This window comes from Schistocerca piceifrons, chromosome 3, assembly GCF_021461385.2.
Source record: "Schistocerca piceifrons isolate TAMUIC-IGC-003096 chromosome 3, iqSchPice1.1, whole genome shotgun sequence".
Lineage (NCBI taxonomy): Eukaryota > Metazoa > Arthropoda > Insecta > Orthoptera > Acrididae > Schistocerca > Schistocerca piceifrons.
In genome coordinates this window covers 392,285,135-392,304,115 of record NC_060140.1, presented here as the reverse complement: position 1 = coordinate 392,304,115, position 18,981 = coordinate 392,285,135, and the positions used below count along the sequence as shown (strand labels likewise).

Genomic DNA, 18,981 nt, shown 5'->3' with positions numbered 1-18,981 from the left:
TGCAGGGAGTGGCAACTGACCCTTAACATAGACAAATGTAATGTATTGCGAATACATAGAAAGAAGGATCCTTTATTGTATGATTATATGATAGCGGAACAAACACTGGTAGCAGTTACTTCTGTAAAATATCTGGGAGTATGCGTGCGGAACGATTTGAAGTGGAATGATCATATAAAATTAATTGTTGGTAAGGCGGGTACCAGGTTGAGATTCATTGGGAGATTCCTTAGAAAATGTAGTCCATCAACAAAGGAGGTGGCTTACAAAACACTCGTTCGACCTATACTCGAGTATTGCTCATCAGTGTGGGATCCGTACCAGATCGGTCTGACGGAGGAGATAGAGAAGATCCAAAGAAGAGCGGCGCGTTTCGTCACAGGGCTATTTGGTAACCGTGATAGCGTTACGGAGATGTTTAATAAACTCAAGTGGCAGACTCTGCAAGAGAGGCGCTCTGCATCGCGGTGTAGCTTGCTCGCCAGGTTTCGAGAGGGTGCGTTTCTGGATGAGGTATCGAATATATTGCTTCCCCCTACTTATACCTCCCGAGGAGATCACGAATGTAAAATTAGAGAGATTAGAGCGCGCACGGAGGCTTTCAGACAGTCGTTCTTCCCGCGAACCATACGCGACTGGAACAGGAAAGGGAGGTAATGACAGTGGCACGTAAAGTGCCCTCCGCCACACACCGTTGGATGGCTTGCGGAGTATCAATGTAGATGGAGATGTAGAATTTATCAGGTCTTCAACTGTCCAGCTCAGCTGACACTGGCAATCTGGAATCTGTTATAAACACAGTTCCATTTGTGCTTTCTTTCGAATATACTGTAGCTCCAAATTATGTATGTTCCTAAAGTTACTCCTTGTTCTGCATTTCGTAACGCCACACTTCGTACTTGGATGGACGCCGAACGAAACGCAATGCTTCAACGGAACTCTTCTTTCAGGTAGTCTCTTGACACCCGTTTATACCTCAAAGCACTCTCTTGAGATCCTTTCCATTACATGTTTTGTTTAGATCCAATGGAAAAGCATTTACAACACATACAGAGACGTTAGATGCTCATGATTCTGCAGACTGCGCCCGTCATAGAATGTCAGTGTCATTTATCTTGTTAAACTGTTTTCATCATACAAATGATGTCACGAGAAGGACTGCTATCCCCAAGTCACTTCTTGATAATTGAAACTGACGTGGAAGATGTTAAAATATCTTCTGTGGGTCATCTGCTTTCGCAATATGTGCCCTGTCGCGGCGAGCATTTTCGTCTGGGAGTATACACAAAAGTCACTTATTGCTCATGCGCAAGGACAAATATAACCGTGGAGAACGTCATTCTTACAAAGCCTGATTCAAATAATGCTCGAATGAGATGACGGACTTTAAGTCAAACTACGAGAATACGACTCCAAATACAGAATACTTAACTATTTAACGCGTCACTAACCAATGTTATTTGTTATCGTTCACAACTGCAGCCTATTATCTGAAAAACGTACACAGTTCAATTTTTTTCATATAATGGAACGTGTAGGGAAGCAGCCTACTCACGCTGTAGTAAATTCACATCAGTTTCCGTTGTGTGCCAGCCAGTCTGCTGTAACTAGCTCTGACGTCATAAATGTTGCGCAATACCTTAAAAATCAAGCAAATGAACTAAAACTTTTCTAGCATGTCAGAAATAATACTAAATTAATGTGTGTTAAATATCAGTTCGATAACTTCAGCCATTTCCGAGATTTGGACGTTCTTCTGGAAAAATCATTGGCGCAACAGAGAAGAGCTAGAGACTTCAAAATTTATATTTAGATTCATCTTTCATAATGATTTAATAAAAACAGTACTTTGGATTTCACAAATTAAGATTTTAGTGGAAATTCATGATTTTCTGGTTTTCGTCTCAAAACTGAAGGAAGCAAGATAGATTAAGTAGGCTAGTAAATAAGGCTAGGATATTTAGATTTAAATAGGTTGGAGGTCCGCTATGATTATGAAGATGTGTAAAGTTTCTTTTTAATACCTATAAAATTATAGCGATAGCGGATCTCAAAAGGGACAGTTCAGAGCTCATCTGCTGCGTGCAGGGTAATTAGATTAATTCTCTCGCCCAAAGTATTTAACTTAGCCACGTCAAAATTTTATTATCAATACTTACCTGCGTGCTGAATGCACGTTTAAATTAAGAGCTTCTTCGGCCATCAGCCAAAGAAGCTATAAATTATTATGTAACTTGAAGTGGTGCGTTACTAGCCCAGCGGCTAGTCGAGAGAGCCGGAAAGATCAGGCGTTCCCTTCGCCGTCCGCACCGCGGCTTTATATATAAGAACACTGCGCGAGGAAGCAAGGCCCCAGTTCTCTCCAGACGCTGAATGACACGCCATCTGTGTCGGTAGTCGCGTCGCATCAGTGTATCTGCTACAAACAGCCTCGGGTGCCGTATTAAGTTACTAGAGATATGCGGAACCATGAAAACATTTTATGTGAAGTGTTAATTCTGGAATGATTTTCATTATCTAGCTTCAGTTTGCGTTTTGTCGTATTTTCACGTGCCGTCGCGGGACAGTCATTCTACCAAATATTTAGCGTGGCGTTTGATGAAATATTTTCATCAAATTTTGGCGAGCATTCTTTTTTAACATTTAATTCGGACATTTATAGTTGCATCAGCGCATTAGACTCTGAACTGCTTTGTTAGTTAGGTTGTAGGGATACTTGTGGTTTTTATCAGTGAATTTCAGAATATACTCAACTATTTTGGAAAACCGTTTTTGATTAGAAATCCCGGACAATCTCCTAATTCCTCAGAGCTATAAGCTGCAGCTATAAGAACATTCTCAGGTAAAGTGGGCACTAGGATATCTATTTACTGGCTCCAAGTTTTATAAAATCACTTTCTGGGGGCCACGAAGTAAATAGAGAGCCAGTGTTGAGAACGGCAAAAGACAGCATTAACAACATTCTAAAAGCTAGAAACTGATTCAACACGCAAGCGTTTATCCAGCAATAGATTTACTATTATTACAAACTTATACATCCGCCGCCCCACATATGGTGCATCGGCCGGGAAATCAACTAAGTGAAAGTGATTTTTAACTTTTCGGATTCGCGAGTGAAATGCGACACGCAACTGAGTATAGAACAGTGAATGTGTTACGTGTGCATATGGACGACGCAATTGGATTAACAACGCATCTGGATTGACGGAGTCTAGCGGTGCTGCCGGCATCGCGAGAAACCAGTCTCGCCGCACCGCAGTCGTTCGCTGGAGCAGCCGGCGCAGAGCCTGCAATTGCGGGCCACGCAAACACACAACAGCCATCGGAGAGCCGTCTGCAGTTCAACGTGCCACGTCGCATCAGAAATCCTGGTACGCCGCGCCGGCAACGTCATACGTCGTGCAGAAGGAACTAAGTTAAGTGAAAAGCTGTTAAAAATTTTACTAACCTGCACTAAAAGACTGTCGGCGATGGAACCGCCAAAAGAAACTGAGGTTAAACTTATATCAGAACCCATGTCTGTTGAAGGAACTGTAAATCCAGACAACGGTTCAAGTGTAAATATACATGAAAGTAGTAATGTTAGAGTGAAAAATGAAGTATTGTCTCCTGACAGTAGTGTGCGAAGGGGCAATGATTCAATAATAGAGACCCCTGTAGTGAAGCGGAAAGTAGAAATTGTAAATTTATGGGATGATAGTTTCTCTAATGAATTAAAAATGAAACAGTCATCAGAGATGGTAGAGTTTAAGAAGGAGAAGTTAGATATGACTAATCAATCAGAAGTTTCATTTAGTTTTGATGATTCTGGTGTTGGAGCTAGTTTTTCGTCACCTGAGTATGATAAAAAGCCAGCTAGTGAGCAACCCAAAGATGCTGGGGCTGTTGACTTAAATGTTATATTACAAGCAATAGCTGCCAGTAATGCAAAAATGACAGCTGATTTAAAATCTGATATAATTGAGGCAATGAACAATAAATTAGAATCCAATAATGCTGAATTAAAATCGGATATAATTGAGGTAAATAACAGGATTGTGGCCAGTCAAAGTAATTTTAATAAACGATTGGAGGTAATGGACGATACCTTCAAGGCTGGTTGCAATAAGTTGAAAGAGGATCTAGATAGTTTGAATTGTAAAATTGATTGCAATCATGAGGATATTAAGAAAAAGGTTGCTCAACAGTTTTCTGAAATGTATAAAACAGTTAAATCCGAAGTTGCTGAGTTTCGCAAAGACTTCCAAATGGAAGATGCGAAGCTGGAGCACAAGTTAACAGAAAAGATCGAGGCGGAGTCTGAACTGTGCTCAGATAGATTTAAAGATGTTAATATAAAAGTAAACATATGTCAAGCAGAAGTAGAAGCAATCAAAACTGACACTACTCATATTGTGCAAAGAGTAGATAATGTTGAAATGAAAGTAGAAAATATAAGTACTAACATTGCTAACATTGAGAGTAAAGTAGCTTCAGTAACTTCTGGTAATGGTAATGTACAACATGTTGTAGCTGCAAACGCCGCTTTTATCGGGTGTCGGCAGTTCTTGCGGTTCGATCCAGATAAAAATATCCACCCGCTAGATTTCTGGAACGATTTTGAAGATGTGATTCCACCAACTTGGTCTGAGCGAGAGAAAATCTCATTTATTAGAAGCCATTTAGCAGGTGACGCCATGCGTTGGTCAGCTGATGTTATGTTGAAATGTAAAACATTAGCGGAATTTAAAACAGCTTTTATTAATGAATATTGGTCTAGCAATAAGCAAAATGAAGTGTTGAGAGAATTTTGGAGTGGAAAACGCTTCAATGCAGGCAAGGAATCTATTAAAGAGTTTGCTAGGTCATGGATTTCACGTTTGTCACATTTGGCGGAAAAGCTAAAACCAGAAATGATTATACTAGGTCTGGAAGCCAAACTGCCATGGTACTGGCAAACTAGAATTATATCAGCCCCTAGAGACAATTTGGATCGTTTCATTGAAAATTTGGAACGTGTAGAACGTGTTGCTGCCAATGAGGAGCAAGCACGTAATAACCGTAAGGCCAATAATAATAATAGTAATTTTAGGAACGAGCAAAATGGCAATGTAAACATCAGAACAGTAGGTGTTCGTCATCCTAAGAGAGATAGGAATTGGGGAAATAATTATCAGAACCAACAATGGCGTCCAAGGGATAATAATTTTGTTCCAAACAGAAATATGCATGTAAACAACAGTACGGAAAGTAAGGCTATGCCACCTAACTGTAATGAAAATAAAGGAAACAGTAGTAGACCTAGGCAGGAAAACTAGTTCCCGTCTATGAGGACACTGGCGCTCACCAGGCGGTTACTTTTCCTAAGCCAGTAGTTAAGAGAATTGGTAAGACAGATCAGAATACTCAAACTGAACATGTGGATGAAGAGTCGGTAGCACCTAAGGATACAACAGAAATATTAGATCACTCACAGTATTTGATAGATACCGTGTTAGAGACGCTTTCTAAGTGGGAAGAGAAAGAGAAGGCGCAGCAGTGTAACAGTAGGGATGAGCTACAAAATACTGAATTGACAGGTGAAGAAGCAGAAGAAATTCATGCTTATATTTACGATGAGGATGATGTGCTCTTATCTAAAGTGCCTGTGCAGGATGTTGATAATGTACTAATAGATTTAGGACAGGAGGTAAGTGAGAATGTAGAGGGTAGGCTGTTGAGGGTCGATGAACCCAGTAGCTGTGACCAGTTGTCACTGGAGAAGGAACCCGACGAAAATAGTAAAAGTGGTTTAGCTGTAACTAGTGTTATGCCCGGTCTGGAGGCGCAGAATCGCTCAGACTACAGTAATTTGGGTCATGTTCAGCAAACTAAATGTAATGAAGTCGTGCGGTGTTTCGATTTAAAATTAATAGATCGACTGGAAAAAGCAGCTGAGAATGTAATTCAGGAAACCCCTACACACTGTGACCTAAATGTAATGAAGACAGATGTCGATCACTTTAGTTGGAGACAAATCCAAAAGGAACTATTAGATGAATTTGAGGAACCACCTGTACAACTTAGAATAAGCCACCCTATAATAATAGTGAATGTGGTGGGTATCAATGTACGTTGTCTCTTAGACAGTGGAAGTGAGGTGAGTGCAATATCGCAGTCCTTCTTTGATGCATTATCTGGTAAAGACAAGCTTACAGTAATGAGGGTATCAGGACTAAGAATAATTGGTGCTACTGGCAAGGTGTCAAAAACGATAAAGCAAGAAGCTTTACTACCATTTAACATAAGTGGTAATTTAATTGATCATCCATGTTTAATTGTAAACAATCTCAGTATTGAGGTTTTAATTGGCATAGATTTCTTGTCAAAATATTAGAGTGTTGTTGACTTTGAAGGAAGCCAGTTGAAAATGGTCTTGCCAATAACCGGGGTAATTATAGTACCTTTTAGTGATAAGCATGTAGTGACTGATGATGGAACTTGGGAGCTGCCTATACGAGTTCTGAAAAATAGGAGGTATTGGGACGAGGATGTTAATCCTGGTACAAGTAAGCTAAACACAGAAGAAGAAGAAGAAGCAATTATGTTAGACAAGATAGAAGCTAAATTGCAGGAAATCTATAAGATTTCAGACAATACAAAGGAAGAACTGAGACAGGTTCTAAAAAGGCATCATAAAGTATTTTCAGATCGACGTGGCAGATTCATAGGTAGCCACTGAATGCTGTAGGGAGGAGGTTGTTCTGTAACCTCTACACAGTGTGGCAGCTGTGCAGTCCCAGCTGTGTGAGATCTTCTTTCCCTTTCAGGTCTCACTCATTCTTCATCTTTCCTATCCAAAAAAAAAAAAAAAAAAAAAAAAAAATTTCGACGTCTTCTTTCACACATTAAATTTTCCGGTATGGTTATCAAGACAGCATTAAACTAATGAATGCTGTAGGGAGGAGGTTGTTCTGTAACCTCTACACAGTGTGGCAGCTGTGCAGTCCCAGCTGTGTGAGATCTTCTTTCCCATTTCAGGTCTCACTCACTTCTTCATCTTTTCTATCCACCTACAATTTCTAACTCTTCTTTACAGCATTAAACTAATGAGTGCTGTAGGGAGGAGGTTGTTCTTTAACCTCTACACAGTGTGGCAGCTGTGCAGTCCCAGCTGTGTGAGATCTTCTTTCCCATTTCAGGTCTCACTCATTCTTCCTCTTTCCTGTCCACAAAAATTTCGACCTCTTCTTTCCAGACATGAAAATTTTCTGTCATGACTATCAAGCCATGAGTTATGTAACCATTCTATCTACCGATTAGTGACAAAAGAAAATACCTAATGTGACAAACCTAATAGTGACAAACAATAGAGAAGTATGACGTAATTAAGATATAAAATGTATTTGAGTAACAATTATGTATAGTACCCTGGTAATATAGTAAGTACAAAGTGTTGTTTTATTGGAAATGGTCCACCAACAGTATTTTAAAAGGATGTACAAATTCGTGTACAAGCAGGATCTGAAGTGGTAGTGAAACCTAGTGTATGCTGTAGAGCTAACTAATTAATAATAAAAGAGATTGCTTAGTGTTATGAAAAATATGCAGATAAGTTGTAAGTATAAACTCACCTGGTGTAGCAAGGAAAGGCAGTGTAATAGAATTGGGCAGTGTTTGTGGTTGAGACGTGAAGGACACGTCCCTGAAGTATTTATAAGGTTGGAGCTGGCCATTATTTTAGTGTAGTGTGTGACAGGATACACCTACACGTATTGAGGTTATGGGTTGGAGGCGTGAATGCGACCATAGGTACCCTTATGTTAAATGAGACAGAGCAGCTCATGGTGTCCTATAGGTTTAAGGAATTTAGCATTACGCTCGTCCATAATTACTTGATGCACTTTAGTGGTAGGTCCGAGAGAGACTACCTGAGGTTTCAGCGTCCGATCGAGTGGAAATGGATTGCCACGTGAGCAAACTAATCAGCTGCAATACACTATGGATATGAAATAAATGTGCTATCCTATGCTTTAAATATTAATAGAGTGAGTGTTAAATAAGTACATACACTAGCAAAATAAATAAATAACATACTGACAGACGTAAAACATTATTTTAGCTCAGCATAAATACACTTCAAAGTAAGTAAGTACGTAATTGCAGATGTGGAACTGACAACAGTAGAGGACCAATAAGTGGATTTAGTAGTCAACTAATCGTAGTGTGTTTTGAACACTCAAAACTGTACTATTACCAAAAGTTACTCACATGTACATGGAAGCTGAGAAAACAACCACTAATCATACTCATACTATCTCTAAGGATAAAGTAATCAAAGATGAGTCAGTTAAGTAAATAAGATGCATATTTGTCAGGAATGTACCGAGCATTGGTTCAGTGTTCCGGCCCAGAAATGATAAATTCAGATTAAATATGATTTATGATTGTATGCCTTAGGAGCATAAATTTTCTCTAGTACATGACTAAAGGCGTTTTGAGCCATTTGTTTAACGATTTTATGACAGTTAAGTAACCGCGAGAGTAATACTGAAAAAGTTCTGTTAACTTTGTTCCAGCAAAATATTGGAAGATAAAATGTATATATCCCCATTTCTTTGTGACCCACCCTTAGATATTAAGTGAACAGAGTCTGAGGCACTCTTTTTGTTTGTTCTACAGGACAAACCAGATAATGGCAGCCTGATAGCTGCGTGAAAGCGTGGAGTGGCTTGGACACAACTCACAGTGACCCCTCCCCTTTCCCCCATGTAATTTAGAGAGAACGTGAAGGACGCACACCATAGCAACTTCCCCTCCTCTACCCTTGTGAATGGAAGTGTAGGACGCCAGCCAAAGCGGCTACAACCACGTGTGTAAAAATTATTTGTGAACTTTTCTTTCAGGTTTAGAAAAGACTGCTAAGAGATAATCATCTGTTTATGTATCATGTTATTTTCTTTGAATTTGTGTATGTAAAAGTGTATTTAATGTATCTAATGGATCTAAGATTTTCATAAATTTTCAATTTCTATGTGTTTGTTTGTCTAAGGCAATATGTATGCCAAAATATTTCATAACTTTGCTTTAAAAATTTGAGTAATGACACTGTTTAAAAGGCAGTGAACATGCCTACAATTTAAATAATTAATGTAGGTAATCAGTTTTCTTTAATGTTTCTACAGGTTTATATTTCAATTTTGATTTTTCATAGGGAGTTAAACTGTACTCTTGCTTCCCTTTTTGTAATTAAATTTTTTTTTTCATTCATTAACATTCATAAACAAAAAATTTAAGTAGAGGGTGATGTAGGGAAGCAGCCTACTCACGCTGTAGTAAATCCACATCAGTTTCCGTTGTGTGCCAGCCAGTCTGCTGTAACTAGCTCTGACGTCATAAATGTTGCGCAATACCTTAAAAATCAAGCAAATGAACTAAAACTTTTCTAGCATGTCAGAAATAATACTAAATTAATGTGTGTTAAATATCAGTTCGATAACTTCAGCCATTTCCGAGATTTGGACGTTCTTCTGGAAAAATCATTGGCGCAACAGAGAAGAGCTAGAGACTTCAAAATTTATATTTAGATTCATCTTTCATAATGATTTAATAAAAACAGTACTTTGGATTTCACAAATTAAGATTTTAGTGGAAATTCATGATTTTCTGGTTTTCGTCTCAAAACTGAAGGAAGCAAGATAGATTAAGTAGGCTAGTAAATAAGGCTAGGATATTTAGATTTAAATAGGTTGGAGGTCCGCTATGATTATGAAGATGTGTAAAGTTTCTTTTTAATACCTATAAAATTATAGCGATAGCGGATCTCAAAAGGGACAGTTCAGAGCTCATCTGCTGCGTGCAGGGTAATTAGATTAATTCTCTCGCCCAAAGTATTTAACTTAGCCACGTCAAAATTTTATTATCAATACTTACCTGCGTGCTGAATGCACGTTTAAATTAAGAGCTTCTTCGGCCATCAGCCAAAGAAGCTATAAATTATTATGTAACTTGAAGTGGTGCGTTACTAGCCCAGCGGCTAGTCGAGAGAGCCGGAAAGATCAGGCGTTCCCTTCGCCGTCCGCACCGCGGCTTTATATATAAGAACATTGCGCGAGGAAGCAAGGCCCCAGTTCTCTCCAGACGCTGAATGACACGCCATCTGTGTCGGTAGTCGCGTCGCATCAGTGTATCTGCTACAAACAGCCTCGGGTGCCGTATTAAGTTACTAGAGATATGCGGAACCATGAAAATATTTTATGTGAAGTGTTAATTCTGGAATGATTTTCATTATCTAGCTTCAGTTTGCGTTTTGTCGTATTTTCACGTGCCGTCGCGGGACAGTCATTCTACCAAATATTTAGCGTGGCGTTTGATGAAATATTTTCATCAAATTTTGGCTAGCATTCTTTTTTAACATTTAATTCGGACATTTATAGTTGCATCAGCGCATTAGACTCTGAACTGCTCTGTTAGTTAGGTTGTAGGGATACTTGTGGTTTTTATCAGTGAATTTCAGAATATACTCAACTATTTTGGAAAACCGTTTTTGATTAGAAATCCCGGACAATCTCCTAATTCCTCAGAGCTATAAGCTGCAGCTATAAGAACATTCTCACGTAAAGTGGGCACTAGGATATCTATTTACTGGCTCCAAGTTTTATTAAATCACTTTCTGGGGGCCACGAAGTAAATAGAGAGCCAGTGTTGAGAACGGCAAAAGACAGCATTAACAACATTCTAAAAGCTAGAAACTGATTCAACACGCAAGCGTTTATCCAGCAATAGATTTACTATTATTACAAACTTATACATCCGCCGCCCCACAAACGGGTATAGATAAATTACTTTTACCTGGTACTTAGAAGCATTACAGGTAAGTTCCTAAAACTGCAAAACACAGAATACTACGAAAAAACTAATTGATACCAATGCAGACTACTACTATTGACTCTTTAAACAACTACCCAATACTAATACTCTTGTTGGTACCACAAATCTTCGATAAAATTCTGAATTCTGTTTTTGTTCATGCCTTGGGGTTACGTATAAACTATGGAAGGTATAGTTGCCTGGTCTTTCCCGGCTAGAGTCAGATGACACTTTTTTTTCTGAGTAGCGTACCGCGTCATAATGTAAAAACTCGGGAAAAACCAACGTTTCGGTCATGGTTACAGTGGCCTAATTCTTGGTCTTGTGGACCCAGTACACCCACAAGAAAGCCACTGTATCCGTTTCTCCAGTACGGTTTTCTACATTATGATATGGAAGGTAGTTTCCGCTACTGGATCCTCCCTCAAACTACATCGAACTGCAGCCATTATCTGATGGATCGTAGGTCACAGGAGAGCGAGTCAGCAGCGTTAACATCTCGACAATCTTTTCCACGATTGGCTACCAGTACAGTGACGGAAGAAAATCGCAACAACAACGAGTTGTGCAACATAAACGAAAGCTTATATGTGTTTCTACATCTGAAAGATGATATCTGTTCAAATTTCGCACCATTCGCTTAAGACTGGCCTTAGTGACACCACTATGAGGTTGTAAATCACGTTTGCTTTAAACACACGCTGCGATGGTCGTGAACGTTAGTTACCTTTGAGGGATAGGACACAGTGAGCTGGCATGAGTGATGAACACCTTTAAGGTGACAAAGACGCCATTATCAGCATACTATTGAGTTTGAACGAGGTCGTGTAATATGGCTACGAGAAGCTGCATGTTCCTTCAGCGATATTGCAGAAAAATTTGGCATGAATGTAGCCACTGTACAGGACTTCTGGCAGCGGTGGTTACGGCAGTGTACCTTCACAACAAGACATGACACCAGACGGCCACGAGTTACTATCGAGAGGGAAGAGCATCGTATTTGGAATATGGCAGCAAAAAAGTGGCACAATAGTGACTCAGTGAACTGTTGCAGATGGTTTATGCAACGACAGCTCAGGGCCGGAAGCCCTGTAGAATGCTTTCCACTGACCTCAAACCACCACCATTTACGACTTCAATGGCGGTAAGCGAGAGTTGACTGGAGGGCAGGGTGGAAGTTTCTTGTGTTTTCTGATGAAAGCTGATCCTGCCTCGGTGCCAGTGGCGGCCGTGTGTTGGTTAGAAGGAGGCCAATTGACGGCCTGCAACCAACCTGTCTGCCAGCTACACATAGTGGACATGTCTGTGGAGTTGTGGGTTGAGAGGCGTACGATTTCTTAAGACAGGAAGAGCACTCTAGTGGCTAAGCACACACACTGACTGCAAATTTGTATGTCAGTGTAGTGGTTCGACTTTTAATGAACAGCATTCCAGGAGGTGATTTGCTACAGGATAAACGCTTGCTCACATAGAGCTTCGAAACCCAATATGTTCTACAGAGTGTCGGCATGTTGCCTTGGCCTGCTCCATCACCAAATCTGCCTCTAATGGAGCACATACGGGACATCACCGGACGACAACTCCACAAACAGCATTAACCGTCGCTGTCCTAACCGAAGAAGTGGAACAGACATTGAATTTCATCCCATAAAATGACGTCTGGCAGCTATACAACACAATGCACGCACCTAGCATTTACGTTAATCTGTGATTCTTAAGTATTCCAGAAATTTCCATAGTCTACATTAACCATTTTTTGGTGTTGCGATTTCGTTTCCATCAGTGTATTTAGACCTCACCTTGCTGTAATCTTAGCCAACAACGCAATGGAAAATCCTGAAAACTCTTTTATTCAGTAGTCGCCGATCTCAGATACTTTTTCTCCATTCGTAGAGAATACTGCCTTTCCGGCATGGCAGCATGATAGCCTAGAAGACCTTTCATAACTAGTATCCAGGCCTCCATGCCTAGTCACTTTTAGTAATTGCGCTTGAAAACCTGCATTATCAGCCAGCGATGGAGTTCGTAGACAATGAAACATACTTGGCTATATTCTTCGCACGTAGCTTACTTGACGTTGCATTTCGCTCTTATACTCCCGTTTTCTGTGGTTCCTTGGATTTCCCTCCTAGTGATGGTATAGCGAGAATTATCGCACAATCAGCTTAACAGCTCATGCATCGAAGCTGCTTACAAGAACAATATACAGAAGAATGGAAAAAAATTGAGAATGCGCTAGGTGACGATCAGTTTGGCTTTAGGAAAAGTAAAGGGATGAGAGAGGCAAATCTGACGTTACGGCTAATAATGGAAGCAAGGCTAAAGATAAATCAAGACACTTTCATAGGATTTGTCGACCTGGAAAAAGCGTTCGACAATATAAAATGGTGCAAGCTGTTCGAGATTCTGAAAAAAGTAGGGGTAAGCTATAGGGAGAAACGGGTTATATACAATAAGGTACAACAACCAAGAGGGATTAATAAGAGTGAACGTTCAAGAACGAAGTGCTCGTATTAAGAAGGGTGTAAGACAAGGCTGTAGCCATTCGCCCCTACTCTTCAATCTGTACATCGAGGAAGTAATGATGGAAATAAAAGAAAGGTTCAGGAGTGGAATTAAAATACAAGGTGAAAGGATATCAATGATACGATTCGCTGATGACATTGCTATCCTGAGTGAAAGTGAAGAAGAATTAAATGATCTGCTGAACGGAATGAACAGTCTAATGAGTACACAATATGGTTTGAGAGTAAATCGCAGAAAGACGAAGGTAATGAGAAGTAGTAGAAATGAGAACAGCGAGAAACTTAACATCAGGATTGATGGTCACGAAGTCAATGAAGTTAAGGCATTCTGCTACCTAGGCAGTAAAATAACCAATGACGGACGGAGCAAGGAGGACATCAAAAGCAAACTCGCTATGGCAAAAAAGACATTTCTGGTCAAGAGAAGTCTACTAATATCAAATACCGGCCTTAATTTGAGGAAGAAATTTCTGAGGATGTACGTCTGGAGTACAGCATTGTATGGTAGTGAAACATGGACTGTGGGAAAACCGGAACAGAAGTGAATCGAAGCATTTGAGATGTGGTGCTATAGACGAATGTTGAAAATTAGGTGGACTGATAAGGTAAGGAATGAGGAGGTTCTACGCAGAATCGGAGAGGAAAGGAATATGTCGAAAACACTGATAAGGAGAAGGGACTGGATGATAGGACATCTGCTAAGACATGAGGGAATGACTTCCATGGTACTAGAGGGAGCTGTGGAGAGCAAAAACTGTAGAGGAAGACAGAGATTGGAATACGTCAAGCATATAATTGAGGACGTAGGTTGCAAGTGCTACTCTGAGATGAAGAGGTTAGCACAGGAAAGGAATTCGTGGCGGGCCGCATAAAACCAGTCAGTAGACTGATGAAAAAAAAAATGAAAAAAAAGCGTATGATACTGCGATCACTCGATGTCATTCCACTCTCAATCGTCTCGCCTTTCACAAGCCCTCCATGGTTTGGCGGATTGCGAGACGTTTTCAGTACCTCTATTTGGAGTTCCATTACAGTCTCTTCTAGTTGCCTCCCACGGAATCAGTCAGACGGCTATACGGCATCAATGATTTCGTGTTGTGCATCGATAGCGTTTGCAACGAAGTAATATCCCTTAGCCTCAGTAGCAATAAGTCAATATCATCAATAAATTCAAAGTCTGTGGCAACCAGATTGTGTTTTCATACAATTTACGTATTGTTAACAACACTGTTATTTTTGTGTCACTGTAATTTCCGTGTAAAATATCATTATTGTTGTCATAGGACGTAATTCCAAGGTGACCATTTGGGCAGCTATTGGCGTATTGGGTTCTTTGTGTTTTTAGTTACGGTTCTTGAAGTTTCACGCACTACGTTGGCTTTTCCCATGGCATTAGGCTGTCCTATTTTATATCCATTAGGGATTTTGAGTAAATGTTACTCAATCTGGCCATCCTCGTGTATTAATCCATGCTATACGATCAGTCATCGTCACAAAATGCTTACATACGTTTCTTCTGGCAAAAACCTGTTTCAACAGATCTGTTCGCCGACGATTCACTTTTAGATGGATTCAGTCTACGAAATAAATTGTAGGAAAAGTTATTCACATTTTGGTGCTTGTTCCTTATTAGACGCCTTAATGCTGTAACAAGCGTTATCGTCTGTTTAGCGTAATGAGTTACTTCACATTCTCTACTTTTCATAAATCTGTTGCGGATCTGTTCTGTTCTGTGTTCAATTGACTACTTCCTGCAGTACGTGTCGCACACCACATACAGTTGCACAGTTTCTGTCATTAAATGCTTCTCTGTTGTATGAAATGTCAATTCTCCGCCTGTAAGATTTCTGTCCGGATATTTGATACATGATATGGTAATAGTCACTCGTCTTGTACTTAAGTCTGGCTCCTAGCCATATCAAGACAGAATATACTGCAGCTTGCAAGTTAACCTCTGACTCCGTTGCCACTTCATCTACTGGCATTAACTGGCGTCTCTATGTTCGGTTATCCCCTCCCTGTGTAATATGCATTTACTGAAAGTTTCTCTACTCTCGTTACTCCATCTCCGCCCCATAACCAACCTTGGTATCTTCTTCGCATTGTACCAAGAGGTCTTTTCTTTGCCTTCGACTGAACAACAGGCCAGCTCGTACACATCATAGATGTTGTAATCCTTGACAGTCCTTAGCAGCACATTTTAAATACTACTACTACTACTACTACTACTACTAGTAGTAGTAGTAGTAGTAGTAGTAGTAGTAGCAGTAGCTTTATTTATCCGGAGATGTCTTTTATAAAGATACTGGATATGTCTTGTTATTACCTGTCTAGAATGACAGTGTTGGGACAGTTAGTCGGTAGCCCTTATAGTGGAACCCATCCCGGAATTTGCCTGAAATAATTTAGGGAAACCACGGAAAAGAAATCAAGATGGTGGATAAAGATTGGAGCCACCACCTTCCAGAATGCAAAGCCACTCTGTTGAAAACAGCGCTGTCGCATACTGTTTAGACCCAGTGTACAATACTGTTTTACAAATAAGCTATTTAACAGTGATTAATGGATAATCTACGCTGCTTATTCATTTCTCACTCCCAGTCAATCTAAACGCTCACACACTATACACACATTGTGTCATAGTGCTACGCCCGCAACACTCACAATCAGGTGATATTAGGACCATTTTGTGCACAACACGTTCCCATTTGGTAGCCTGAAAACCTGAGTCAGCGTCTCTCTATAACGAGTGAGATGTTGAGCCTAGAAGACGATAATGTATATACATTTGAGACAAAGTTTCTCCAGGAAAGGAATGAAATGAAGGATAAAATGTAGCTTGAAACCGGTATGCGGAATATAAGGCGTTTCGTGTCCGCTAGTGTTACTTTTGTTGCCGAATACTTAGTAAGAACAGTTTCTAAATTGTGATCTACAGAAAACCTGCTTGTTGTAATAATTTTGACTTTATATTCAAGTTTTACATATATTGCCACTTCTCATATTTCCATATAAATTCTAGATGAAAATCATGCTAAAGTATAATCTTTGGTATTAAATTCTCTATCCCTGTGGCTATATTGCAACCAGAGAGGCACAGAACACATATCGCATCAAAACTTCCAATTTCTTTAACAGATACAAGCTCACCTACCTTGTTTTTCAGCTCCCTCATGTTGTGATGACACAAATTAATTCTGGACAGAGGTACACACAAGTGTCGATCAAAAAGATCCCGTTAGAAGGCTGTACAGTCCAGAATAGGTACGCGAATAAGGCAAAATCGCCATGAAGATTGAGACAATCATCCCACGGACGCACCAGGTTGAAGATACACTTATGGTAAAACGCCGTGTCCTGCTCCACTGAAGAAGTCTGCAACTGCTTGCTGCACATGCGTGTCCGACAGGATTCGGCGACCTTTCGAGGCTTTTCTAGGCTCCGAAAGCGTGAAAATCGCGTAGGGAGGGATAAGATTACAGGATGGGTCTGGAATGCCTCGCACTTGAGTTTGCATTACTTCTGGATTACGACATTCGTAATACGGGGACGTGCGTTATCATGAAGCTGCAGCACCCGTTGTCGCAGTTTCTCTGGGCGGTGGTTTTCGACAGACATGCCGTCCCATATACATTCTACATTCTCCGAAGGATGTCTAAATCTGTTTGTCCTTCGGCAGCCAAGAAAAGAATAACATCACGTTGGTCCGTTTTGGACGCGTTTGATAATGTTCACGTTTCCGCATTTACCGCACGCGTGTCGGAAAGACACGAGTGCCACACTAATCCCCTGACGACATATTGGTGCTTATGTAACCGCATCGAAATCGCGATATGTTGCGTATACATGGCGGGACAAATAAAATAGGCCCGGAGAACAGGGTTCCAGGGTACAAAGAAACATAGCAGAGGAAATAAAGTACAGTGCTAACCTTACTACACCAGAAGTAGATAGTGACTACCATTCATCTCTTGGCACTTTTGGGCCTGGTTAGCAATTTGCTGAAGGCAGATCGAAGCTGAACTGTTGGAACTGCTTCAGTCTTGTCCGAAACGTTGTGCTGCAGTTGTTTAAGACCGTGTGGGTTGTTGCGATACACCTTAGACTTGAGGACTCGACACAAAGTAGTCGCACACCGACAAATCAAATGACCTGGGTGGTCCGCTAGTGCCGCGACCAGACTGACCTCTACTAATAGTTCTATCACGCGTGGAGATTGGGTAAGCGTGCTCCAAGGTTCGTTCTGGCTGTATGGGAAGTTGCTCCATCCTATTGGAAGTAACTGTAAGTCTTTTGCTCCTTCGTTAATGCTGCCACAAATTCACGTCCAATCTTATCCGTTCGTCTTGGGCACTTTTATTTGCCCCATTACGTAACTTGGAGCAACGCCTTAAAACTGTAACTCTTTTGGTCGCCCCTTGTAGAATATGATCTTGTTCATTTGTAATTTCTTTCGTGACTTTCTGTCTGTAGGTTGACTCTAAACTATGAAACGTGCCCCATGCCTCCAGTTGTCACAGCTATCGTGCTCGTAGTTCGCTTACTTGAAGTGCAGGAAGACGGCGACGGCGACGGCGAGCGCTGCCAGCGACAGGGCGTAGCCGCTGAAGTAGAGCGTCGTCGCCACCTCGACGCCGGGCTCGTCGGCCGCCAGCGGGCTGAGGTCGCGGCACAGCGAGTAGTTGCTGTAGCTGGACCACGTGCCGTTCGCGTGGCACCACCGCGACGCGTTCTCTGCAACACACCGGCTACGGGTACAGGTTCGATTACGCTACTGGCGACAAATCACTGGAAACTGTACCTGCAGTAAAATACATGGCACGTATCACTCAATCTGAAGCCCGACAACATTTGACACCATAAACCGCCTTGCCAGTGAGGTATCGGCAAACGTCCTGCGAGAATATCGTAGGGAAAACACATGAACTATTGATCACGCCTTGACTCAATGCGACCTATCCCATACCGCCAGGGCGTGGACTGGCCAATCACCGTGACGGTAGGAATCCGCCACATTCTGGAACAGGGGGAAGGTGCGCTAACACACGAACTTGACAATTGCACACCGATAGCGACCTAGTAGATAGATAATTCTGAGTAGGAAATAGAAAGGACATCTCAAAATAGAACCTGCAGCGATTTTCTAAGCGCCAGCCCGGTGCCAGGGGTATGCCCACTGGGATTAGTTCGGTGGGCACGTCCACATAGTAGGTTTATACAACAACTTAGCACGGCTGTAACGCTGCAGGAAGTAGCTTTTAGAATAGTTAGATTAGAGTAGAGACTAGATCTTACCCATTAAGTAACTAACTCATAATTTCCTGTAGCATGTAAGTAGACTAGAACTAGAATTTAAAAAAAAATTCTGCTAACATCATTGAATTGTATTGTAGATGTTAAGACCCACTAATGTATAAATGGTTCAAATGGCTCTGAGCACTATGCGACTTAACTTCTGAGGTCATCAGTCGCCTAGAACTTAGAACTAATTAAACCTAACTAACCTAAGGACATCACACACATCCATGCCCGAGGCAGGATTCGAACCTGCGACCGTAGCGGTCACGCGGTTCCAGACAGAAGCGCCTTTAACCGCACGGCCACACCGGCCGGCACTAATGTATAAGGT

The 18,981-nt window shown here is 41.0% G+C and overlaps 1 protein-coding gene across 1 annotated transcript in view; it reads right to left on the bottom strand.

Moving 5' to 3' along the window:
- LOC124788686 (diuretic hormone receptor-like) overlaps nt 1–18,981 on the bottom strand; it is a 202,432-nt gene that overhangs the window by 142,432 nt on the left and 41,019 nt on the right. The window contains exon 3 of the mRNA XM_047255968.1: nt 17,897–18,086. Within this exon, the coding sequence (XP_047111924.1) occupies nt 17,897–18,086 (190 nt within the window). The remainder of the gene's footprint in view (nt 1–17,896; nt 18,087–18,981) is intronic.